Source organism: Haemaphysalis longicornis, unplaced genomic scaffold (assembly GCF_048455015.1).
Source record: "Haemaphysalis longicornis isolate Haplotype H1 unplaced genomic scaffold, Haemaphysalis longicornis Haplotype H1 scaffold_1, whole genome shotgun sequence".
Classification (NCBI taxonomy): Eukaryota; Metazoa; Arthropoda; class Arachnida; order Ixodida; family Ixodidae; genus Haemaphysalis; species Haemaphysalis longicornis.
In genome coordinates, this window is record NW_027526203.1 from 307,141,793 (window position 1) to 307,168,335 (window position 26,543).

A 26,543-nucleotide genomic window follows, 5' to 3' on the forward strand; every position below is an offset into this window, starting at 1 on the left:
GCGGTGCATGGTGCCTGCCACACTGCATTTGTTCCACGACCATTGCCTTTACTGACACTAGACACCCCAGAACAGTTTCTCCAAAGGAAAGAAGGTCTTCGTCGCGCCACACGAGCTCTAATTCCACCGTGTGGAAAGGACCTCCCTAGCAGACTCGCTCGCTGGGAGGAGGTCTTGCTGCGAAGACTTCGTGTTGGTGTAGCCCTCTCTCCCGCTGTTACCCGGCAGTGGCCACCATGTTACCATGCCCCGTTTGCACAGAACTGCCCCTTTTGCACGGCTCCTGCCGAAGATGCGGACACTGAACATTTGCTGTGGACTTGCCCTCCATTGGAAGCAACGAGAACAAGACACCTCCGAGGGCACAGGCCTGCACCCTGGCAGACCACCTGACCTTCACAGGTGGATTTGGGGACCCCATCATCGCTCCCTCCTTGCGTTTCTTCGCGAAACGGGAGTTAATCTATACCTGTGACATGGTATTTCTGCCAATGGGCATACTATCGCAATAAAAAAAAATAAGTCCCTTGTCTCTACGAACCAAGATTTAAAAGTGTGTGTGCTCAGCTTTATATTTTTCTGCTCGATTTTTGCTTCCTGCAGACTGCGCTTGGTTCTGATGCTTCGACATGAGCTCATCCTTTTCTGTCTACAGTGGTATTTGCTTCAATGTGTGGAGACACGTTTCACCTAGACACCAAACCCTTTACAAATTTTACCTTCATTCAGAAGGCTCGCCTTCACAATGGTAAGTCAAAATATAGCACAATATTTTATAGTGGGGACATGGAAAGCATTTAGCTCCATGTATAAATGCTAAAATATAATGCGGCAGTAAATGTTGGTTGCCGACACAGCTGCTAGAAGGAGAACGCACAAATGAATTGACTCACAGCAATGTAGACATCCATGGCACCCGTAACAGTCGGCAAGAGGTATGGGTCTACCACTATTACCCGAAACAGAACTGGAAAAAAAAAAAAAAATGCAAACATTTTATCACCGCAGTGGGCAAGTCTACAAGAAGGATATCACAAATTCTTTTCTTTTTTTGCTCATACGGAGGTACTAAGGAAACATTTTAGTTTAATACCTTTTTGGCCTGGCTTGTAGACAGCTTTGTCAGTCTGCATGAAGACTGAATAGCTCTTGTGCTCATACGTGAGATCAGTCTCATTGTAGAAGTTAAGACCACCTGACCCCTCCGCTATAAGCTTGTACTTTCCAGGGCCCCAGTCACCAATCTGTGCAAACACAAAATAAAAATAAAATGAGTTGTATCACTGAGACAAAGGGGGCTTGAAATAGGTCAGGGGTACAGCAGCTAATGATGATTCCATGACATCAAAATGCAGCAGTTACACGAAGTGCTCTTGTTCACAAGCGCTGTAATTTACAGCCCCTACTTTCAGTCATTTGAGTGAGCTGCCTTAAGACCCGGCACCTCGAAAGCAACATAAGGGTCATGACCTGACGCTGTCACGAGTGCTGTGGCTATTGCTCAATACCTCGTGCAATGCTAAGTGAATGTGGCTGAACTGCTCGCTGAATAGCAGAAACAATCCTTCTCGGGAGATGTAATGAAGCTGTTGGCACACTGTGTTAGTGGTGATCAACGCAAGTGACCCTTAAATCCAAAATGGTAGCGATTGCTCACTGTGCACAATGTTCACCAAAAAGCTATGAAAAGTAATACGTTAGATTAATTTCTCGAGAAAATTCAACAAGCGCATGCCACCCTGTTTCTTGGAAATCCCATATCTCTGTTGATAGCCAAGTGGGAAATGCTGGGCCATGTGCATAATATAGTGCTTTTTGTTATGTTTTTGCTTTTTTTTTTTTTTTCATTCAGAGAAACTTTTTACTGAGAACTTTTTGATATCCGCACCATGTAAGCTGACCAAACACACAATGCCTAGAAGAAACAGGGCACAAGGAGGATCTAAAACAGCTTATAAAAAATAAGACCCATTAGAAGCTTGTCTTGCTATCACTCAAATGACTACAATCTGGAGTTGAATGGTGCTGAAGCTAAATGCAAGCCCCATGCTACTGGGCATGTTTATGAGCTCTGAATTTTCTTCTATTCACTGTGCCCCTACAGACGCTTAAATATGTGTTATGGCTTGCATCTATGAGAGAAACAACTACAAACCACCCGACTTGAGCTGATAGCCACTATGCCACAAGGAGGAAAGGCAGTGGGTGGGGGCAAGGCACTTGCATTAACATCATGTGGCGTTCTTTGTGGAGCAAGCCATGAGCAAACCCTCGGGCAAGCAACCAGGTTGGGTCATTTTTTCGTTGCTGTAACTTCACAAAATAATTTCACGTACCTCAAAACTCAAGACGTGTGTCTCACCTAAACAAGAAGGAAAAAAAATTAATAATTAGGCACTTATAATTAGACACTAAGCATGGCAGGGGAGTACAAAGAGTAACACTAAGAAATGCAAAATAGGGAATGGGGTGAAAAAAGGTCAAGCAAAATGACAAAGTCCCAAGGTTTGTTTTGTTCACGGCTGATGCTAAACACTGGTGACAAACAACCGTAACATCTCAAAAATGGGCAAATTAACGACAGTTAATGACATAACAAGGACGGAACAATGTAAGGTCAAACCAATGCCAGCACATGTCATGGTCGACCGTACAATCTACGGAGTGGGGTATTAGCACGTGTGCACAGGTGACTACGGACAACATTTAAAATACAAACACCGATGTGCAGCTGCTGTAGTGTTTAAGCTCTTAGCCATGAAAAAAAAAGAAAAGAAAACCTTTCCTCTAAGTTTCCTAAGTTATTAAACACACGCCAGCCATCTAAACCACTCACGCCGATCAGTCTTGTGAAAGAGTGCACCTTAAAGGAGCCATGAAGACAAAATACAAGTTTGTTTTATTCGAAAGATTTCGTGTGTTATAGTGTCGTGTGTTATAGTGTCCCAGCGCTTGTCCGGATGCAAATTATATTTTATTCACTAAGAAATTAATCAATTTACGTTAAAATTTTGATTTTCCCGCTAAATCGTGTGTTTTCGTGGTCTGCAATGACATCACAAGAACTGACTGCTCCGCAGCCAATTGGAAAGCCTTGTTTACCGTTAGTGAACTTAGATGGCGCCACCATACCATGGCAAGCCGTTTTCTGCCTCTGGTTTGTTTTTGACCGTATTTGAACCTGGCTTGTTTTTGTTCAGGGAGAAAATAATTGTTTCGTGAAACAGAGTGCTTGCTCGAGAAATATGGTCACGTAAGACACCGTTGCTTGCGACTGTTGCTTGCGTCAATCAGACAGTGTTGTATAAAACTACCCCGAAGCCCCGCAGTCCTGTGCAGCTAAACCAAGCATAATTTGCGCAGCACCAACAGCAGTACGCATCGGTACTTCTATGTTTACATGTGCTTTCGTAACTTCCACTGTCGGTCCCACCATCATTACTGCTTTAAAAAGAATGTGCCCTATGTTTAAGCAAAAATAGCTCGTTCGGCAAGCTTATAAGCTCAGCCTAATTTGCGTTTGCTTTTTCTGGCCTCCGCCAATCGCAGAGCTGGCTGGTATGACATCATAGGTTCTGTTGCGGGAAATGAGCGAGTGGGTTGCATTGCCTTTCCCTTTTTTTTCTAATTATACAGCTTATCGGAGCGAAGTTTACATTAAAAGTGGTGCCAGTGTGATTCTAACGAGGCAATTTTTTGAATGAACCAAACTTGTGTTTTGTCTTCATGGCTCCTTTAAGGGGCCATGAAGACAAAATGCAACTTAACTAAATTTTAAAGAACTAGCCTTTGGTATGTCACTCAGCAGCTCTATTCCAACTATAAAAGACTTTTTAACCAAAAAAATGCAAGAAATGTTCGAAAACTTTCAAATTTCATGCTACAGTGATGTAATATCACCAGAAGTGACATAATAAAAACCATTTTTATCAGTCAGTTACACTGCACATTAGTATTCAAGAGATACAATCAAATGGAACTAGAGGTGCCACTACAATCGCCCAGTTGTGTTTCTTGGCAGTGGCTTAGTTCAGTGGCCACAAACAAGATTCTGTGACATCATAGAGAAATGGCTGGACAGTGGCTGGGGAGCCACTACTGCTTCATCTGTTTTCTTTAATATCTTATTTATTTGTTCAAGGCTTACGATAAAATTGGTATCATTGTTATCGAAACAAAGTAGCCTTTTCAATGAACCAAACTTGTATTTTGTTTTCATGACCCCTTTAAGAACAACAAATATGCTCGAGAGATGCAAATTATTCCTGCGTGCTTGAAATTCTCACAATGTAAAAATATTAAGAGCAAGTTACAATTGAAAAAATTTTAGGGGCAAAAGAAAAAGTTAATTCAGGTAAAACTCCCACAAAGCTTTTTATACAAGAAGTAAGCTTTCATTCAGGTGCATGGAAGTTACTCAATTGACGCTCCAGCATACATAAAAGATGAGGCCCTTGTAAGAAAGGGCTTCAATGGCGTGGTTCTGCACTGGCATCACCGCTTACACAGTCACCTAAATTCATACCAAGCAGAACAGCGTCATTTTTTACCTATTTTCTTCAATAATCTTTCATGCAACCAGGTAAGATGGTCACTTTTATTTGCAAGATCGAATTCAAAGCCCTATAGGCAGATTTCGATGAACGAGAACTTGTGGTTCAACTGTATAGAGACCAGCATGTTTGTAAACGAGAAGGGGTATAGGCAGAAGGCGTGCACACCGATGGCTGGCATTTAAAATCTGTTTACACATTACGCCTTATACAAGATTCACTTAGAACAGTTGGATTTGGTACTTCCTAAGTGCTTTTTCATGAACGCAACCGGCATGTGAAGATAAGGGGGCGTCTGCCTCGAATGCACACCGCGTCAGCTGCCCCACTCGTCGGTGTGCATGTGTGCTGACCGGGGTCCTTTCTCTGGACACCCCTCTGACACAATAAAGCACTGACTGGGTGTGCTGGCACGCAAGGCACGAATGTCCAATATATTTTGCTTTGCCACTTTTAGCCCTTTTTAACCCCGGAAAAATTGCTGCAAATCACTTTGTGTGCATTTTAGCTTTATATACCCCTATGGTGCCTTTCAAAGCAATGTCACACTTTCTTTAATCTGAATGTGCCTCTTGCCATGCAATCGCCCTCTTGCAGTGCTTTGGGAACTTACGTGATATTGGGCACAACATTACAATAAAGTCGCGACCACGCGTCTGTGCATACCTCCACGAATGCACACACAAACATGCATTTGTGACCACATGTTGCACTAGTACGACCTAGCTTGTGACTACTACAAGGTATCTATCTGGACATCGCAAGTAAGTTAGAGCATGAGATGGAAAGGGAGAAACAAGTATAGCAACAAAAACGCAAGATTACGCACGGTCGTTGAGAACAGCACGCCTCGAGATGTTGTTAAAGTTTCCGTTGTCTGCACGACCCGACACGGAGACTTGTAGACGGACGGGCGCCCTGCCCTGGCTCAGAGATGCGCCCACATGGTACTGGAGGTTGGGCCGAAGCTTCTGCGGTGCCACGATTGTGTACACGCCTCCACTGTGAAGCAGAAACACAGCCGGTAAGTCTCGACGCATTGCAGAGCTGAACAAAATTTAGAGGAAGCAGAAAGCATCTGGCCCCAAGGCCTACAGCGCTTTAAGATATGCGAATTTATGAGAGAAGTCACCAAGCGGTGGCAGACAGTACCAACCTTTGGGATGCAGCCAACGGCACCAATGCCAAGAGGACTAAGGCTGCCACCGCCATGAAAGTGCTGCAAAAAAAAGGAGAAAAGAAAGATTAGATTTGCAACTAAGTGGGTAAGCAGCCACTTAACAACAAAACACCAATTGTTGCCGATGTCTGAATAATTATGTTCCCCTTTCAACACCCCAACACTATGCAGAACTAGCACAGTACTTTGAAAATAAATATTCAAGGTAGTGGTCCCTAAAAAGGAATGAAACATTAACACTGGACATGCGTGGGGCAATGTATTTCCAAAAGTTTAGTTTTTCCCGATTCCATGAGCTTTCAGTTCGAACAAGTGTGAACCGAATTTTACACACATCTTAAATTTTTACATATATACTTCTTCACATATGTTTTCGTCATTTCAGTTTTAGGCGTAATGAATTCACTTCTGAACTGTTGCTGCTGGTTCCATATGCATTCAAGTTGTTTCACCTACAGCACTACTGTGTCACTGCCCACAGCCTGTGTCACTGCCTGTGTCACCTACTGCCCACTGTGTCACTGCCCACTGCCTGTGTCACTGCCCACAATTAAGATTTTATCAAGAAAATCTTAATTTAGGACAATGAAAAGGATCTCTTTAAGCATGCGCTGCGATTGCCATCCGGCGAAATTCGCTTGTGCCAAGCACAATTTTCAACAGGGCAAGCGGTCATGTGTGCAGAATAGGCAGTATAGCAGTAAGCATGACATAAATTGGCCACAGCTTATGTGGCACGCACAGCCGTTGCATAATTAATATTGGCCAAACGTCACAGCGCACGACCTCGCCGGAAAACAAGCTCAGCAAGTGCAGCAGGTAATCCACCAAGCCGGAAACAAATGCCTCAAGCAAGAAAGTCCATCGCTCCCGCAAAGCATATCCTACTAAAATCCGGCCCGGCTTCGTTTTACTTTTTAGTCTGGTTTTCTTATCGCCGTTTTTAAGCCGGTTTCACTTCACGAAGACCAAGCCACAGCAAGAAGTACTTGTGTCATGGCGATGTACTACAAGTGTATATGCCTCGAGCACTGCCTGTAGGGGCGCCACTGAAATCCCCCTAGCGGCCCGTTTTGAAAGCAGCCGCAGGAGGCTCTGGCCCGCTGCCCGCTGTCACCGCTGCTTTTGCAGAGTGTTCATGACTGAGATTTACCGTTTCTGTGCGTTGGAAATACATATTTATGTGAAGCAGTCACCCTGTTTACAAATGTGGTGTATTTACGAGTGTAAATGTTTCTGACGTGGTCTTAGTATGGTATATTCGGTCTATATAAGCGCCAGGTGTGCGTCACAGGCCGGCGTCGTGAAACCGGCATATGCATGGAGCTGATTGTAATTCCACTGCCCTGAAATGTACTGTGTCTCCGTAAGCAAGTGTTTCCTCAGACGGTCATGCTGCGGCTATTCACTACGATGTAAATCGGTTTTGTATGTGTGCTTACATAATATAGCGGAGCACTCATACCTGACAGCACGCCAGTTACACTAGCCAGTATCATGCCTCAGATATTGATCTCTACCCTAGACAAGCCAATGTGGCATAACTTTCGCAAACACTCTACGACAGCAGTACGATGGACAATGAAAAATTATACTTGGGGATCAGCACGCGAAAAAAAAATTAATGCTGGATCGCCTTGTCCTGAGGTGAGCGCCCGCATTCATTCATCATCAGCTATGAATCCTCCGCAAGCAGCGCGGCGACGGTTTTACAGAGAAAGCCGCATAGGCTGCTAACCTCTTCTTCGAACAATCATAATATGACGCAGGGAGCCTGCACAAACTAGCACAAACTAAAATAAGAGGGCCTTATACACACCACACTACAAACAACACCTTTTATCCTCTGTGAACTGCCTACCCTGTGTATTCCTGAGTATTCCTGCCTACTCCTGAGTATTCTTTCCTCCATGATTATGCTTAACAATCGCACGTGGCTTATTTTCCCATAAAAGACACAAGTGGTTGTCAGGTATTGGGTAATCACATTCCCGAAACATATTTTTGTACGACGTATACATTGGAAACGAAGCCGTATTCGTTGTCTGCACTGCAAGACAAAACCAACCTCTCACTGTGCCAGTATCAGGGCTAAACGAGGCGACAATAGAATTCCCCTGTACCTGCCGTGTTTGGAGGCGACAGTGGCAATATGGCGCAGTCACTGACGCCTACAGAAGTGGCCAAGAAGTGCGCAGAACCGTGTATACGGATAGCTATTGTTGGCGTTCGAGCACTCTACCAAGACGCATCTGTTTTTGGAAGTGCCCTAAACGCACTATTTCCTTACAGACGTGACCGTATTAAGTTGTTTAGGGCACGGAAAGGCAAAAAGAAGTGAGAGTGAGCCAAAACACCGCATGAACCCCTGTCAGCCGCACAGCGCTCCACCCATAGATGTCGCGGAGAAGTGGCAGCAGCCATCGCAAAGCTCGAGGCATATAGGTAAACAACTTTCTGAATTGCTCGCACTGGTGCCCCAGTCAATACACACCGACATTGCTTAGTGCAAAAGAAACCTTGGGCACATTGCAAAAAAACTGAATACATAACCGAGGGTAGCAGGATAGTTTTACTTAAAAACACACATCGGATTGGTTTTCACGATACCAAATTAAAACTTCAACAGCCCAAGTCCCCTGCAGGACCAAACTGAATCTTCAGCATCTAGAAAAACGACGCTGGACAGAGACGAGATTGCTGTATAAAAAACAAATAGAAACAGGCTCTCCCGCCGTGGGTTCGGGCGGAGCCAACAGAGAGCTTCAGCATAGCGGCTAGCGGAGGCTCACGCTACGGCAGCGGGTTACCGGGACCCGACTGCGCATGCGCGCGGGGATGGGAGAAGGGGGGGAGGTCGCCCCTCAGCGGAACGAATGCGCCGGCATGGCGAGGACAGGCCCGCAGAACTAATTTACCCTACCTGAACGAATCCGCAAGTGCCCAGTCGGGTCCCGGTACGCGCCGCTGTAGCGTTAGCGGACGCTACCCGCTATGCTAAAACTCTAATCACTACGTCCTGGTGGTTTGGGCCCCATAGTCCATGCCCTCCTAGCGGCCGCCACGACCAACTAAAAATGGCAGCAAGGCACCCCCCAAAAAAGTCGGGCTTTCGGAGAACCTGCAGTCCCTCCCGCACCCACACGTCACCCGTACCTTTCACATGAATGTCACGGTAGCAGGCGCACGTTCCCGTGACTGATCTGCGGTGGTCAAAGCACCCCCCCCCCCTTTTTTTTTTGTGTTCGTTACTCCCTCACTGGCAGCCATGTGCCCGCAACGCGGTCAGCCTCAAACGGCTTGCCCCTTTCCTTATAAAGCCTTTTTTGCGTGCACGTATGAACTTAGCACGAGCTGTTGAAAGAGAAAAAATAAAAACGCGCAGCGCTAGACAGCATAGCCGCTACCGGAGCAGAAAGTTGAGGGGCGCCCTTTTGTGCAGCGCTAGACAGCATATCCGCTACCGGAGCAGAAAGTTGAGGGGCGCCCTTTTGTTTTTTTGCTAGAGGCGCCTGCCAAGAATGGCGGACCGGCAGCCCGCGCATGCGCAGATCACTACTAGAAAAAGGTCCATTGTGTTCGGATAACTTTTACATGCGCAAACAAAAAAAAAGGCAGTGGCCCACTCTTCTACGGCCATTGACTACAGAACACCACCCGCCGGCCACCCACGGAAACGCTCACACGCGGAATCTTCACGTGATTTAGGAAATACATGCCTCGCATTCCGCCTATGCGACCCCCTGAGGGATCCATTAGTTTATCATTATTATTATTCGCCGTAAAAGGCAAGGATTGCTTAGACAAACGTTTGGGTGTGTATGCAGACCGGCTTAATTGCAGGCAATAAAGAATTACGTCAGGGCAACCGCAGGCATACACAAGAGCGATTGCGCTGAAGATACAGGTACGGCGCGGAACCCACAGGCTCTTGTGAACATGTTCCTACACAACAGTGTGGCCGAGTTCCGGCAAACGAAATAGCTTCGTTAACCAGACAGAAGAAAATACCTCGAAAAAATTAATTGTCCAGTGATTGCGAAGCAAGGTGACACAACACGGGCCAATTAGCGACTTCTGTGTAAGGCTACAGCAGCCTTTGAAGACTGGTGCAGGAAACAATAGAGGCCTGGGAAAACGGACCGCCAAGTTTCCCGCGTTCCTCGCCGCCGAAGAACGCACGCTGCGCTGCCGCACGTGCAATCCCCTTCCCCGTATTCTTCGCAGCAGAATCTGCACGCGACCTACCTGCATCGACCACCGCCCTGTCGGCTTCTAGAACGTACACCGTTTCCCACTGGCCCCACAGCACAGGATCATGGGAAAACACGTCGACCGAAAGGTCTCTGATAAGTAAACAGGTTACGCCGCCCAGCAGTATACGGCGGCGGGGGGGGGGGGAGGGGGGAGTCTGCGAGTGTCCTGCGACATTTGCGGGCTCCTACACACTCAGAAAATCCAGGTACAGCAGTCCAACTTTTTGACGAAACGTTCCCGAGGGACACCCGCAAGTAGAACCTACTAGCTTTGCGAGCTTACCCCAAACTAGAGATGTGAGCGGTTGAACAAAAATCAATGCCTTGGCGTGAAATCATGCGTAGATTTTGAGAGTGGAAGCTCTGGCTGGGACTTTTGTAATGCAGCATGTAACAATTATATTCCTTTCAGTGTTAACAGAAAAATGTAACGGGCACTTAAGTCTCATAAGTGATTTGAAGGCGAAAGTCGGCGATTGCCGAAGAATTCTTCACTGCTGAATCGTGTTTGCGGTGCCGTCACGTTCACGTTCATCCGGATAATTCTTGTTCCATCCTGGCGCGGCACAGGGTTAGTGCTGCAGTTTAAATCCCATTCGAACCCAAATAAGCTTCTATGTACATTTTATTTACTTATTTTCTTTTTTACAGCGGCCGTAATTTTGTTTCATCCGTGTAGTCTCAAGCAACTACGGCCACTTTTCGCGTTTGATGAGGCATCTAAGGCTCTCGCCTTAAGAAGTATGCCGATTTTTTTTATAGATTTGTGCGGAATTGCCTTCTTTCGGTGTTTCCTATTTTTCTGAAAAAAAAAAGAACCTTTTTTTTTCACGCCCCTCCATATTTCATGAAAACTTGCATCTCTATCAAAAACCCAAAACAGCCTTCGCGACATCGCATCAACCTTACCAAGAAGGTCGAGGTCCGCATAAGCAGCACAACAGAATTCTTTCGGAAGCCCGGGGACGTGAAACGTAGTCTTCGTAGGAACGTAACCACAATTCATGGCCAGAAATGTCATGCTGAGCGTGATTTCTAGAGGCTCCGTCATTCGCATTGACGGTCATTGAAAACATGGATCACAACAGGACGAAACTATGTCTAGGGGGAGGAGTACCTCTGCTTGACCGCAGCTCCAACATGAACTCGCCCAGTGAGGTTGAGCTCAAAACATTGCAACAGCCGCAGACCTGCGAAAAGACGCATATGGGAACGCTACGGCATCGTCAGCGATCCAGCTTTTCGCCTCTGGATCGCTGTTATTGCCACTCGCGTTCGCCACACGCGAGGATCGTTGTGCGAGTAATTGCTGGAAGACTGCAGCCGCTTTCGTCACAACCAGCGCGTACGCAGCGTGCGTCGCGTGCTGAATCGGCGTGCGTGCCTCGTCGCGGAAACGAAATTTCAAGAGCATCGGCGAACAGGAACAAACAGAGAGGCCCGCAGCGAGCAGCTACCGACGACGGCCGCGTCCTGTTTTCGTAAAAAGCATGCGGATGCGGCAGGCACACAAACCAAGGGCCGCCCGAGAATTCCCCGCCCGCCACTACTGGGCCAGGCCAATGGGCCTGCGGCATGCTGTGTACCTTTCCTTCCGTCCCGTGCCTGAGCACACACGCTGAAAGAATTAGCGAGCGAGGCATGCAAGTAGGCAGCACGCAACAAGAGATTCACCAGGGAACCGGAAGCGACGTCGACTCTCGGCGTTCCAAAGGGCGCGACGGAAAACCTTGGTCGGAGTCACCTCGTCGCGACAGTTCTGTTTCCTTCGCTTCCACCTTGCTATGCGAGCGTGGGATGCGCCGTCGGAAATCGAAGGTCTGCAGATCGAAGGTCACGCGCGTTTGAAGGTAAAACGGGCATCAACGGTGCAGGGCACCGGCGCGCAAGGATGATTTTGGGAAAGGAAGCAGCCGATGGAGCAACCCTTGCGCCGACAGTCGTCGCGGAAAACACGCACAGCCACTGCAGATGCTTCTTAACGTCGCCCATGATGATTGTGCAGTGCTTCATTGGAAACTGTGCCTCGCTAGCTCCTTGGGACTCAACGCCCGGGTGCTTGAGATTTCGGCGCACGTTAAAGATATCAAGGTGGTCAAAAATAATCCGGAGCCCTCCACTGCGGCGCGCCTCATCGCCTGTGTAGCGTCGACGCGTTAAACCTCAATCAATCAATCAATCAATCAGATTGGCATCTCGGATGAGCTACGCCGTCTGCCATATGATCGTTGGGTGAGACCTTTGCACTCAGTCACCAATGTTTTTTTTTTTTTTTTTAATGATTATTTGCATTCAAACACTGCGTGAGCTCATATATACTGATACAAGCATGATCATGTATTAAACGTCTAATGTATATGTCTAATACGTGTATAATAAAAAAAAATGGAGGAGACGCCGGTGCTATATAGTGCGCATCCCGCCGGTCTGAGATACTTCGTCACGCCTGCCCAGGTAGACAGTTTCCTTCGCTCGCATACGACGGTTCAGGTGCAGCTCCTCGGGGCCGCTCCGAATGCGCTCGTTACCGTGCTCGGAACACAGAGTTGGCCCCTTTCGATATGGTTTGGTTGTCCTTGTTTATACTTTTTTTTCATTGCACTCGACCAGTTTGCAGTCTTCCAGTCTTGGTGTAAAGCGCTGAATTCTTTTATTATACAGCGACCATGCCGGTGTGGTGTCACGTGGGCTTCTTTACTCCAGGTATATATAAGCAACTATATCCTAAATAATTTTTTCAATTGTCAGTAGCGCTTCGTCCCGTATTCTTGCCAATCTTCGTTGCTGATTGCGTTTTTCCCACGAAGGACGTCTACCGACACGCCCAGCTGGTGGTTATATTCTGTATGATACAAGCACTCTATTTTGTTTCGCAAATAAAATAAATCATTTCCTTATCAGTTGCGTAAACTGCTTTTCCCCATGAGAATTGCTTTAGTATATTACTCTGGGCCGCTTTATTCCTTACTGCTGACATCCAGTAAGCCTACGTCAGTTCTTGTGATTGAACCCGCCAACTCACGCTAAACTGCATTTACGTAGGTCACGAAGCGGGACGAGGCAAGCTAACGTTAACTGCGAAAAAATTCGGAGTGAACCCGGATTACCCTTTCAAGGTAATTGGGAAGAATATGGAATATTGTAGCGAAGTGCAGCGTTTCGCAGCACCTCCCAGTTTTTGCGTGATCTTTTAAAGTACGAGCAAACTTTCGCTTGGCATGCAGCTCATTCTATACGTCAATATGAGTTCCAAGTAAAACGGGGGAATTTCCTCCTGCCTGCCTTTTTGCGGTGCTCAATGACCTTCGGTGCTTTTTTTTTTTTTTTTTTTGCACCCATCCCCGGAACAGATAACGGACTATTCGCGTACGTAGCGGAAAGCATCAAAGGCATGTCTGGTTGGGGTTTTTTGTTGTTTTTCCGATTTTCGTGGCGGCAAATAGGCGCTGTGCGTCGACAGAGATCCTGCAGGCGAATGACCTTTACGCTCCAAGAGGGCAAGGGACGTTTCCCCGTTTCCGACGTGCGCCCTATGTGGAGCGCATTGACTGCCATCACTGCGAGACAAGCGAATAAGACAGCAACGTCGGCGACAACCTCGGAAGGAAGCGGCACAAAATATTTGGTCACTGGTAATTAGCGTTCGCGCGGCAGTGCAAGGACTGTGCTTGCAATAGCAGTCCATGGTCAGAAAATACACCCCGGACGAAGAACGTGCCAGACCTGTCCTTTGTTTGTCGCGTTCTTCGTCTGGAATTTTTCGCACTTAACGGTCGTTGAGTATGCAAACAAGAAACAAAAACAAAATCTAGTTTCTCTGGCCGACTCAAGCGGTCCGGGTCGGGTATAGGGGCTAGATCAAGCCGCTTCTCCAAGCTCGACTGCTTTGCAGAAACGCGTCCCTGGTTGGGTCGAGCGGGCGGGAAAGAGCTGCGCGCGCGCATCAACGGTTGTTTAGCCATAAAAAACGCCTAATTTAATGTGGCCTCCGCCTTTTCAATAAACGTTATTCAATTTTTTTTTTAATAATTCACTCGAGCGCGGTGCCACTGCGGCAATAAAAGCGCTGCATATTTATATGTAACGCCAAACCATCCGTACACTCCTTAAAAAAGGTCATGCCACTTACTAACAGAACACTAACCAGTTACTTGTCACAGTATCCACTACGCAGTACTTAATGCTTTTACTAACTGGCCGTGCATAACCTAGTAAAAAGCTACGCGAGACAATGCGGATCGCTTCGCCTGAGCGCGCACCTTAAAAATACATCTGCTCTTTTTGCTTTTATGGCCAGCAGCGGAAGACCCCTGATAGAGACTAGCCAGTGGGCTAGTCGCAAAAATAAAATATTTTAGGATAATTTCGGAATTATTAATTTTAATGTGAGCATATACAAGTCAGCATGTGGATTTGCAAAAACTTCGTAATCGTGACTTGGAGTGGGAAAAGTGTTGTAGTTATGTCTAATAATTCATTGAATTTTGTTACTATCTGTGAATGTTACTATCATACAAGCAGCAGTTATTAAGTGCACGGTGTAGACTAGTAACGACAGCATTTATTTAGGTTCCATACTTAGTGGCAGGACCTACGTACCGTTCTGGGGGTAGTAAAGTTCGTATGAGTTACATTTTATAGTAAATACAACCCGTTACTACCTTTTTGGTAGTATTTTTAAGAGGATAGATTGGATATTTTCGCGCCTACTTCGAAACCTCACCGCCACCGTAACCCTTCACGTTCAGTAGTAAGCAATTTTTTAAAAGGTAAGCATTTCTTAAGAAACATTCAACGTTTAGTGTTTTGCCATCTGCTTTAGCGAGAGCGCGACGCGACGGCGTCACCATAAAAAGCGGAAGAGGCCCGAGGCAGTAATGCGGCAGGTGGGGGATGTAAGCGTCGATGCTCGGCTTCGTTGGACGCTGAGCAGCGCAGTTGTGATTGCTTCTCGCCGCGACTCCATAGCGACTCGCTGAATCAGATGAATGCAAGCGCGGTAGGGTTGAGTCACGGGTGCACGACGATGACACGCCCTCGGTCCAGCCTGACGACCCCGGGTACATGCACGAAATGGCTGTGGAAGCCCTGCCACCTCGTATCGTTACGGTCAACGACAAAGAAAAGCGAGAGCTGCCCGGAAAACAATGCCGGTTCCTTCACCTGGTCAAAAATAAAAACGCCGTGACCACGGGAGCCCTGCGTGGCACGCAGTGAAAAAGGCTGGCCAAATTTCCCCGCGGGAAAAACCCCTCCGTTTTCGCTTTCGTTTCGGGCAGTAAGAGGCCCGATTCGTGGCCTGGCGCGCAGAGCCGTGAACGTCCGTCGATCGACGCCAGCCTCAGCCGCCTGTTTCCCAGGGAAGCGAAGGGCCGAGTCGCGCTCGGAACGCGTCCACGCTCTCGTTGCAGGCGTGCGCTGAATCCGTTTTGCGGGGTCCCGCTCCCTCACTCTACGCCGTGTTATTTGATCATACACTGCTGGGAATCCGCCGCGTTAACTAGGGCGGGGACGAGTCCCGCCACCGCTCGCGTGTTCAGCCGTCGTCCAGGCTTGAAGGTAAAACGCACGTGCGACGCTCACGTCGACAGTACGCTTACGCGCCGCGTTTGTCTGTCTAGACCCATCACTGCGTGACCATGAAAGTCAGGCGAACACGTTGAACACAAAAGTTCCGCGTGTGCGGAGGAAAAACGCTGCGAAAAAGGCCGCCAGAGCGACAGCAGGGCCAGTTCCAGACGCCGAACAAACATGCGGCTCTGCAAACGAATTTCTGCCCAACCAGCATTTCCACAGAAAGGAACTCAACGACTGAGCTCTTTAAGAGGCGCCAAAAGCAACAGTGAACACGCTGGGGGCGCAGCGCCAAGAAAAAGACACCGGGAACACGAAGACACGCATGAAGCACTTTAACGAAAGGCGCAGCTGACGAACTTGACTCGCCGCCCGCTGCTTCTTGACCGCAGTTCAAGAGCTCGCAGCAAACAACCAAAGAAGTCGGCAGCACAATGGAATTAACGACGCACACAGTTCCCTCGCTCTCTTGGCGGCAAAACTGCTCAAGCGTCACTTCAGACGGTCTGTAGGAACGTTCTACTTTAAGAACGACATCTTCGCACGGGAGGATAGCGCCCGCACTGAATGGTGGCCAAAAACATGTTTGTCGAACAACATAACGCTTCAGAGTGTCGCTTTTTTTTTTTTTGTCATTCACTCACGCGCCTGTGTGTGGAAGTTCGAATGGGAAGTATGACCTTTAAAGCAGCTGCAAGACGCATGGCCACGGAAGTTGGCCCGGATCTCTGAATTCACAACTCACTATGACATAAACACAAACCACTAGTAAAGCATGAACGTGACAGCGGTTATGAAAGTGGTCAAGCGATATCATTGAAAGAAGGATTACCGAACCTTCTTGGTGAGCTGGTTGTTCGGATGAAGTCAAAGTGGGCCTGAGCAAATCGCAACAAGGGCCTATGAACTGGATAGGCTGCAACGATATAGTCAACTCTGTGTCTGACTGTAAATCGTGACGTGACGGAAATAATGCGCTGCTTCAATACGGCAACTATGTAACAAATCTTGAATGGATCGCTTCAGGTATTCAGAAAACCAGTAGTAGTAAGTAAGCGTGAGCTGTTCCTGACAAAGGTACTCGCACGTTGCCGCACCAGTGAATATAAAAGCACGACTACCAGGGGCACGTTTTTAAAATACTGAAACGTCTCTCGTGAGCGTTGCGGCGAACAGACCAACGAAATTTCACAGCGTACACGTAACAGCCCCGTGTATGCTTTCTGCGCTACAAGCAACGTTGAAAAGCAACAGCATGCGCAGCCCATTCTTCCTTCTATTGCATGGACCAACGTCATACTAGCATGAATTGACAATCACGATCTTTTTTGTTGAACTGAGTGGGGTTGCAGCGTGGGGCTCTTTGGTGTGACCCCCCACCCTGCGAAGGCATTACATTCATTTACCATGCGCCCAGCCGTTGCCACGCAAGAGACACAAGACTATTTCCACCCAAAGCTTGGGTTATTTCCCCTTCTGGAGATATGAGAGAGCAGACAAGACCGGAATTTTCCCGCGTGCGTCCAGCAACTTGCCAATCCACTGGGAGGACCTTCAGCAACCTTTTTCTATCTCATTACCGGCTTGGCGCGGGCATGAAACCTTATCGTCGAAATCGCGCACACAAACATGATATAGCTGCAAATTCTTCGTCACGGTTCCGTCGATCCCCAGGGACTCGACTCGAGCGTCTAGGCGGTAGAAGAGCGACGTCAACGTTTAATGGAATAGCGATGAAAGGAACGAATCAAGGCAAGCCCCCACGCGGTTCCGAAGATGATAAGGCCACAGGCGCATCGAAGAAAGAAAAAAAAAAGGCAGGTCGGCGACGCCCGATGGCGGCGCGGCTGAAGGCGCTTCAAAGAGCATCTACACTCTGAAGCGCCTTCAGCCGCGCCGCCATCGACTCTGCGTCGACTTGGTGGCAGGACGCGGCGCGGCGTTTAAACCTCGCAGCATGCTGTTGCCCTTTGACCACACTGTTCTGAAGGCGAATCAGGGTACAATTGGGCACAACGAACAATTAACGGGACCACGGCTGCAGCATACATTCTTGTACTTTGATAACTCGCTCAATTCAAACCTGGCTCCCAAGGACGCTCCTTCCGAAAAAAAAAAAAATATCACAAAAATCGTCAGTAGTGACGTAATTTGGGAGGCACCAAGAACAGAGTATTTGGCGCGTTAACTCCCTGCTGGCATTCCAAGCGGTAAGACCAATGCAACGCCACTACAATCGCACAACCGTACTTATTGTCGGTACCTTTTGTAGGCGGCCGCGAATCACAAACTAATCACAATGCCGTTACAATTGCAGTCCGAGAAAGTAGCTGGGGAAACGCCACCCTTTCCTGTTTTTTTTTTTTTTTATTATCTGGCTTAGCGGTTTGAAATCTGCGTTAAAATAGGCGCGACTTATTTTGACATGGCAACCTTTCGAACAAAACAAGCAAGTCCTTCATGGTCCCTTCATCGTCGTCATGGTACGTTTAATGTGAAAGTTGCTACGGCGATTGGACGTGAGCTAAGGTGCATGCTTTTTCACAAAAGGTTTCCGTAAACTCGCGGAATATTTATACAACGCCACGTTTTTGCATAAAATGCAACTATACAACCGACGCTAGGATGCAACAAACACTTTCGTTTTTTATCGCATTCAATCACACACAATGAAATGAATTTTCAGTTTCCGAAATTGATTTTTTACTCACAAGGCAAAAATTGCCCATTACCGCGCGCGCGCGCACGCACGCACGCACGCGCACACACACACACACACACACGCACACGCGCACACGCACACGCACGCACGCACACACACACACACACACGCAAATCTTGGCGAAAGAGGTAACGCAATAAAACATTCGCAAAGCTTTGCTCGAAGGATTCAATTAAGCTTGAATGCACTTTTCTTTCTTTTCTTTCTACGTGCGTACGTCCTGGTTAAAAACAAGCACACATAGCGAACAACGTTGCAACCAACTAGAAACACCGGCGGAGATGCGCGGCTAGTGCACCATCCATGAAAGGAAGCTTCCCCCAGCGAAACTTATCCGCGCAGACATCGTGCAGCGCATCTTGTTACAGGCATACGGCATGACCTCGGACGATGTTCTGCGCGCAGTAGAACGATGAATGGTGGGCAGTTTCTGACCCCCCCCCCCCCCCCCCCAACTACCTGAAGATGCGACAGTGGGCACAGTTAACGCTGGATGTGCTTCAAAGAGAGTAGCAGTATAACATATATGCGTTCACTTGAAATTGAGAACCTTACTCACCTTGAAACTTCAAAGCCTATTTTTTAGAAGTTTAACAGGATATAACTAGGAGTGTTCTACTGTGGAAAACAAATGGACGCTTCACTTCGGCTAGTTACCGTAAAATAATAGTTACGTTGTATGAATTACTGGAACAGCGCATTTTTCCATTTGCGTGCGCGGGGATGATGCAAAGTTGGTGGTTTTGCGAAACAGGAAGTGAACGAAAGAACAATACTAAAATGCGACCACCCCGCCATAATGAGCCATTGGACGACAAATGAAAGAATGAATGAAACTTTGTTCCCATGAGCTTGCGGCGCGAGCCTTAGTCCACCAGGCTCTCCGCAGCTGAACGCAAAGGGCAAATAAGCCAGCAAAGCAGCGAACAGTACCGTCGAAACGACATCACCGCGCCTAGAAACAATGGAATCGTTAGGGCCATACGAACCAATTCTACTGAGAGCGTACGCACGCACACCAAGGCAGACGACAGAAAAACAGAGGCATTCGTACAAAACGAACAAAAGCGCGCGTCCGCCACAACTTCTACATGAAGATTGGTGCGTCAACTACACAACATTGTCTTTTGTTCCTTTGAGGGCGTGGCACACCGCAAAAAGCAAGAACCGATGCTTTGCTATAAGCGAAAGCAACCGGTCGAGTAAACCACGGTCACATAAAAAAAAAAAAAGAAGAAAGAGAACACGCTGCACCGGACGTCCGGCAGCGCGCATCCCCAACAATGGCTTGCGCCAGCAATGCCAGTTGGTCGTGTACTGAAACGTGGACCCGCTCGACGCAAGAGTTGCTTCAAGAGCGTTCGGCGGCGCGGAGGCACAGTCTTCGCCGCTTCGCTGCCGGCGATGGCGTCACAGCGATTAGCGAGTCCGCATTTTGAATGTGCACACGGAAAGATTCGCCTGATGGTGTTTTCGCGGGAGGATGAGTTCACACTCCGACGATTGCGCGACCGCCGGCGCGCCTTGTTTACGGAGATATCGCTCGCGAGGCGACGGCCCTTCCTCGTGCCGCCCGATGCGAGGCATGCACGAGGTACCGCAACGCCACCGAGGTCGTGCACGACATGGGGAAGGGCGGCTCCCCAGCCCGGGGAGATGTGTGCTTTCGTTGAGGAACTCGTCCCACGTCCTCGACTAACTGACAGGGAGCACGAGAGGGGCCCGAAAGGAGCCGGCGGAATAAGGAGACGCGACTACTACGTTTCACAATACGATGGAATTTTAAATCACGCCCCAAGCCCTGTGACATTTCTGGAGGCAATCCGGCATTTTGTACACGGCAGCGCAATGCGCCCGCGTTCCTGATGAAGTGAAAACCGAAGTACGGAACTATCTGAGCTTACAAGTTCCTGAATTTGCCCTACTCGAACGTGCAACTTTTATCGCCAAAAGTAGTCTAAAAAATTGCGTGCGCGTTACAATCGGGCTCAAAATCGAAACCTATCTATGTTCTCCGCTTTAGTTTGAATGCCAGCAGGAGCTGGATAAGCAAGTGTATGAAGCGCAATGGATGTTTGCCACTCTGCGAAGTACGTGGTGTCACGTCTTTTACATCCCCGCAGTAGAGTCAGCGTCAAATTATTTTTTCTCGTTTTCATAAGTAAACTTACCTGCGCGTTACAATCGGGGGCGCGTTAGAATCGTGCAAATGCGCGGTACCTTCCGAGTGTTCGGTGGAAAAACCGCGAACACCAAGCGATAATAAAGGAACGGACAAACCGGCTAAAACCGAAGGACACCCACCGGCCCTTTGACACTTTTGTCCTTTGAATACCTTGCGCAACGTCGCAAAAGTTGCCCTTCCTCGTCCGAAATGGTGTATGACGACGGATGTGCCATACAAGGTGGTGTTCTACAAAGACTGCCAACAGCACTTTGAAAAGTGGGGGCAGGATTACTGGCCAGTACGCCGAATAAATAACCATGGTGCAGTCCTGGTCAACTGTGCGAACACCCATGGTCCGCACTGGCAGGATCCCTTCGGGCATCACTGGACTTTTTGAAGATTTCCCACCCGCAGCGCCAACGTTTTGAAAAACTCAATCACTTCTTGAATTCTCTCGATGGGCACTCAAGTTTTTCTTCCCTCATCACATATTGCAAACAACGTGTTTTGTTGGGAAATACGCACCAAAAGGGTACACATGCTCAAAATAAAATTGATCGCTTTGCGCATCTATTGCCGTCAGGTTTTCCTTTTACTTTTTTTTTGCCCACAATCGCCGCTTGTGTACACCTCCCCCGAGAACACAACACAACTTCGACAACGAAATAAACACCGAATAATGTACTCAGTTTCTTTCGGACAAATAAAAGCCTGAAAATGGGAAGCTGCCCGAAACAGAGCTAGGCTGGACAGTTTCTTTCCGTTTTTGTTTTTTTTAAGTATTAGAAATGAGAAACGCCAATATGCGCAAGTCGAATTTAATTCCGCCAAAACATGTACGCATTCGTAAGAATCAGTGCAGATCTCATTTGGCCGTCCTTCCACACGCTGGTCCTCCTTTCTCCTACCTTAATTCGTTCTCCCGCTTTTGACAGAGCGTAGTATTTGTAAACTGACTTTCGAGAGGGGAGACAACCCACTGCGTTGCACGCCTTCCTCATCCTGCTCTCGTGTGCGACGGCTAAACTGTGCTCGCAAGGTTTTACAAGCGCCGTGCGTTTAACACAATGAAGCGCTGTACATCCATTGCCTTCACTGGCCTTAGGCAGGCTCTTGTTCCTGAACAAAAAAAAAAAAAAGAGAGAGCTTATTGCTAACGTAGTCATCGTATCATCGTGTGACTAGCTTCCGTACTTGTTTGCTGTTGGTACCGCGTCTTCGCATTCGAATTTCCCAAGGAAAAGATTCGAGAACCGGCACCGTAACTGAAGCTCGGCGTTCCACGTGGGCGCATTGCGTTCCGCATAGCCGGCGAACGAAACCTAAAAGGGCAGCCGCATACAAAGCCCTCGCGAGCTGTTGCGTGCGCGCGAGCATGGCCCGACAAGGAAGCGGGCTTTTGAACGGGGACTATCAAGCGAAGAAAAAAAAAAAAAAAAGAGAACTGCATTACTTACTGGGACTTCCTGCATGCGGTGGCATAGTGTGCCCGTTATTATACACACCATCGAACGTAATGAATGCTACCGCGGACCGATGGTACGTGAAGTCTAAAGGCGCGGTCAAATAATCTAGTTGCAATATTATTGTAGTATTGCGATGTGCTTTCTAGCGATGCAGATTTGAAAAGCAAACCACGCGCCCGCTTCGGAGGCTTGAATTGGACCCAGAAGTGAAATAGCCGAACCCCGTCCATGCAAGTTCACGCGGTGAAATTCTTTGTCGCGAATCAGCGTAAGCCCAGAGCCTCAGTTTGCTCGTAAAGATCAAAAGATGATGGAACACTATAGGCACCTTTCACAGCAAACGAGAATTGTGATGTCGGGCTCATACTGCCACGGTCTTCATTTTACGCTAACCTATACCGCTTTCCTTATTTGTCTCCTTTATTGCATATGCGTAGTGTACGATCGTATAGGTCTGTTTATCGAATTCACAAAAACGCCGCACAGGCGTTTTCTGTAGGCTAATGTAAACGCGCCTATTAATTATTATTCCTGCATTAGTTGTACTTTGGCAATTCCTCACATGCATTCACAGATGAAAGTCTGTTCTACGCATGCATTCTCAGGCCTATGAAATTAAAGGGATTTTACTAATCCTCGAGCGGCGGTTACGCTTTTTGGCTTGCATTTAGGATCGTTTTTCCTGTATACAGCGCATCCCCACAAAGGTCATAATTGGGTTTAGTCTTGTTTCTTTTTTAAACGGTGTGGAAAACGGGGGAGGGGGGAGAGTTACAGGGTGATACTGGAACTCTTCGATGTACAGTCTCAGACTCACCGCGGAGTCCCCGAGAAACAGTCCGGCATTCGTTTTTCACATACGTGAGGAATCCCCGGACTACTCCCGGACTATCAGCGGTGAGTCCGGGACTGTAAATCGAGTGGCCCCACTGTTCGGCCAATGCTACCCGGCGTACTTGCAGGTGTGTCGCGACTTCCGAAGTCGCCAAATTGAGCAAGGCGGATGGTAAAAGGGAAGCTGCACTTTTGACCAAACTTTTGTCGTAAAAACACGCGTAAAGTGGTCCAGAAACACTGCAGAGGACGAGGACTGCACTGTCCAAAATTTACCTTGATGAAGCGATTACACTGTATCTGTGTTATTATCTAAAGAGAATATCACAAATACTTTCTGTAAGGGATACTAAGTATCCCTTACAAAACTTGGCGATAGCTTCTTAGTCAACCCTTTCAGCACCAATTTTCAGGCACACACCTTCACGTTTACAGTGATTCCAGCGAAAACAAAATTTCAAATTTCCTGTACTTGCAAAATTCTGACCCGCATGTAGAACCGATATATTTATTGCAGCCTATATTGAACAATGGATCCTCGCACGACGGGCCAGACACGGCCTTGTGCTAGCACAGACGTTAAGACTTCGTTACGGCCCAGTCACAACCGATCACCAGCACGAGAGTGAATAACTTAACCATCCCCTGCTTCAATGCCAAGGTAGTAAGGAGTCCTTAAAAGTGTCCTCAATTACGCGTAGTCAAGGCTGCGCCCAAGAGGAAAACATTTCGCCCAAGAGACGCGAGAAAGAAGTACCTACACACACAAACAAGAACGAAGAAGCCTTTGGAACTTGAAGCTACGTACCAAATGACATCGTATGATGACAGCACCGCGCGTATTGATGAGAAGAGTTTAGCGATACGCATCTTTGAGAACAGACGGTGCACGGACGCCCATTATAGGGGCGAGAAAAATAATGTACAGGCGTCAGATCGTCATCTGAGGCTGCTTCCTTAAAACGTTCTTGGTGGTAACAGGAAAGATGCGTACACATGGGAGTGTCTTGTGTGTGCATTTGTATTCGTACACCATGTTTTAATAGTGGCCATGCAACGCTATATAAGCCCAGGCTATATATATAATTCAAATAAAAAAAAGCGGCTTCAAACACGCCTGTTCTGGACGAACCTCAAAAGCACAATTCAAAATGCTATCGGCAGACTTACTCTAGCAACGATAGGAAGAGACTGTGCGGCAAGAAGAAATCGTAACATCGCCCAGCTGCGATCCCTGCAAGGCATTCGATCAGCGGCCAGTGTCCAATGGGTAGGTACTGCTACCGCAGTAGTTGCCATTTACTTTTTCTTGAATGCATAAGACAGTAACCAGATTGCTGCCACATGTGGGGTCGCCGGAAGAAGTCCTCGCCGTGCTCCGTAGAAGCAGGCCTTAACATGAAGACAAAATACAAGAACCAGCCTTCAGGAACTCACTCAGCTCTATAACGCCCACAAAAGAGTTTTTTTAACCGAAAAACCCAAGAAATATTAAAAGAACTTCCAAATTTCGCGCGACAGTGACGCAATATGGGCAGCAGTCATGAATACAGGCCAGCACTAAAAATAGTAGAGGCATTTTTTTTTTTATCTGAACTGGCTGCACCGCGGTGCAAGCAGTGCAGCATATGTTCATTTTTTTACTAATTGATACCCCCAGTAGCACTCGACACTGATCTGCACGACAGTGCACTAATCTGCACCAGTTAAGAAAAAAAATGCCCCTAGTGTTAACAGTGCGCTAACTGCATGGTAGCACTCAAATGATACGGTCAAACGCAACTAGAGGCGCCAACGCAATCACCCAATCATGTTTCTTGGCGGTGGCTATGGCCGGCGGCCGCCAACGTCACGGAACAAGATTCAGTGACGTCATAGAAACTTCGCCGGTAAGTGGATGGGGAGCGACATCGAAGTGACAGCCTCCGTGGCTTGTGCGGCAGTGACATCAACGAGATGTCCGCCTGCTTCAAAGGATGGCGCGTACAAATGAATGGAAGTGATTCCCATCTGATCTTGCAGATGACTGTGTATGGGACGGCAAAATGTCGGCCACGCAGTGAGAGTGGAATACATATTCGCCGTTTTGATTTATATTATAGCACAGTGTGGACTGGGCCCGCTGCAGATCTGAAGATGAGGAGAGGTGAACTCTGCTCGCTCCGTGACCCGATGCTCGATGCTGAAGCAGATGAGCCGAATCCCCTCCTTTCCCGATATTCACAAGTTAACACACTTTTTACATTTCTCCAGATCTTCACAGGTGGCCAGAGTGGCAGTTTCATCGTCACTCTGACAGCCGCGTTCTGCTCGACCAGGGCCTGCACTTAGCTGGCTAGGGTCCCTGCCAGCCGTCCTCCTCTCCCTCAAAGTCACGGTTAGATACCTGTCAAGCAACGTGTTCCTCTTCCTAGGCTGGGCCTACTATTGCAACTCTGCCAACAACATGTTCCCCAATCACGTGGGGCCACCAAACGAACAGGCAACAGCGTTCCAGGATGAGTAGTACGCCTGACTCCAAGAACGTTCGTTGGCCGTGCCGGCTGAGCACCGATACACGAACAGTGCTTCCGGAAAGAAAGGTTGCAATCGGACTGTTCCAGCTAATGCAGTGGTTAAACTGAACACAACAAGAGGTGAGGAGGGGGGGGGGGACGTTAGGCGAACTGGGGCCACTAAATAAGCTAGTGCGACCAAAAGGCGCGGGCGCCGCAACAATCCGCTCTCCCGAATACGCGGAAACGGTTTGCACAGGCCCTCTGAAATCTGCAGGTCGCCGTCCTCTGCCTCCAGGTCAGCTTACGAGAGTGTATTCTATGGAAGGAAAAGGTTCGTGACGACGCTCCCTGCGTGTCTCCCTGTGGGGAGACGTCTCCATTCAACTTTACAGACGTCCGAACACTCCGGGCGGTAATTGCCCTTGGGATAGCCATGGGCATGGGACAACCGGGTGGATTCCAGTAGCGATCTGTGCATGCGCGGGCTGCAGTGCCCGTACGCAATTCTTGGCAGGCGTCTCCGGCAAAATGAACAAAAGGGCGCCCCTCAGCTAAGGGAGAAAGTGTTTATTAAGTATTTACAAGGCGAAGTTTTGCCTCTGCACGTCTTCTCTTTCTCTTTCGACAGCTCGTAGTGGGTTCGTACGGGCACACAAAGAGGGCTTTCTAAGGAAAGGGGCAAAAACGTTTGGGGCTGACCACGCTGCGAGCACATGGCTGCCAGTGAGGGAGTAACGATAACGAAAAAAATGTTATGAAAAAGGGGCGCTTCAACCACAGCAAATTAGTCACGGGAACGTGCGCCTGCTACCGCGACATTCGTGTAAAAAGTAAAGGTGACGCTTGGGTGCGGGAGGGACTGCAGGACGGGGATATTTTGTGCACGAGTTCTCCGAAAGCCAAACTTTTTTGACGGCGTGCTTTACTGCCATTTTTAGTTCGCCGTGGCGGCCGCTAGGAGGACCGGTACTGGAAAAAGGTCTTAGGCAGTGACGCAGCGATTTCCTTCTCAATTTCCGGTCATGCAAACAATTACAACAGACCCGTTACAAAATAAAAATAAAATTACTTGATATTATGTAATGTTTCCTTGTTGTGCATATACAAAACTTTAAAAATGCACATGCGTGACGATGGAAGCGCATGGAACGAATTTTTTTTGTCCCTGGTTAATATTGGGTGGTACTTTTTAATGAGTAAGCGTTTTTTTTTTTTTTTGCCGGGTGCTCCAACACGAACAGCTGTAACCTGACAAAACCCGTAATTGGCGAAGTTAAAATATTTCATCGTTAG

General features: G+C 47.9%; 1 protein-coding gene across 4 annotated transcripts in view; it reads right to left on the bottom strand.

Moving 5' to 3' along the window:
- The window catches only part of Tep2 (Thioester-containing protein 2), a 121,218-nt gene that overhangs the window by 39,079 nt on the left and 55,596 nt on the right, over window positions 1–26,543 (bottom strand). For all 4 annotated transcript variants that reach the window (XM_077681336.1, XM_077681353.1, XM_077681341.1 and 1 more), the window contains 5 exons: window positions 5,710–5,772; window positions 5,383–5,555; window positions 2,337–2,362; window positions 1,094–1,244; window positions 894–967 (listed from right to left, as the gene is read on the bottom strand). In XM_077681336.1, the coding sequence (XP_077537462.1) occupies window positions 894–967; window positions 1,094–1,244; window positions 2,337–2,362; window positions 5,383–5,555; window positions 5,710–5,765 (480 nt within the window). In that variant the 5' untranslated portion in view covers window positions 5,766–5,772. The remainder of the gene's footprint in view (window positions 1–893; window positions 968–1,093; window positions 1,245–2,336; window positions 2,363–5,382; window positions 5,556–5,709; window positions 5,773–26,543) is intronic.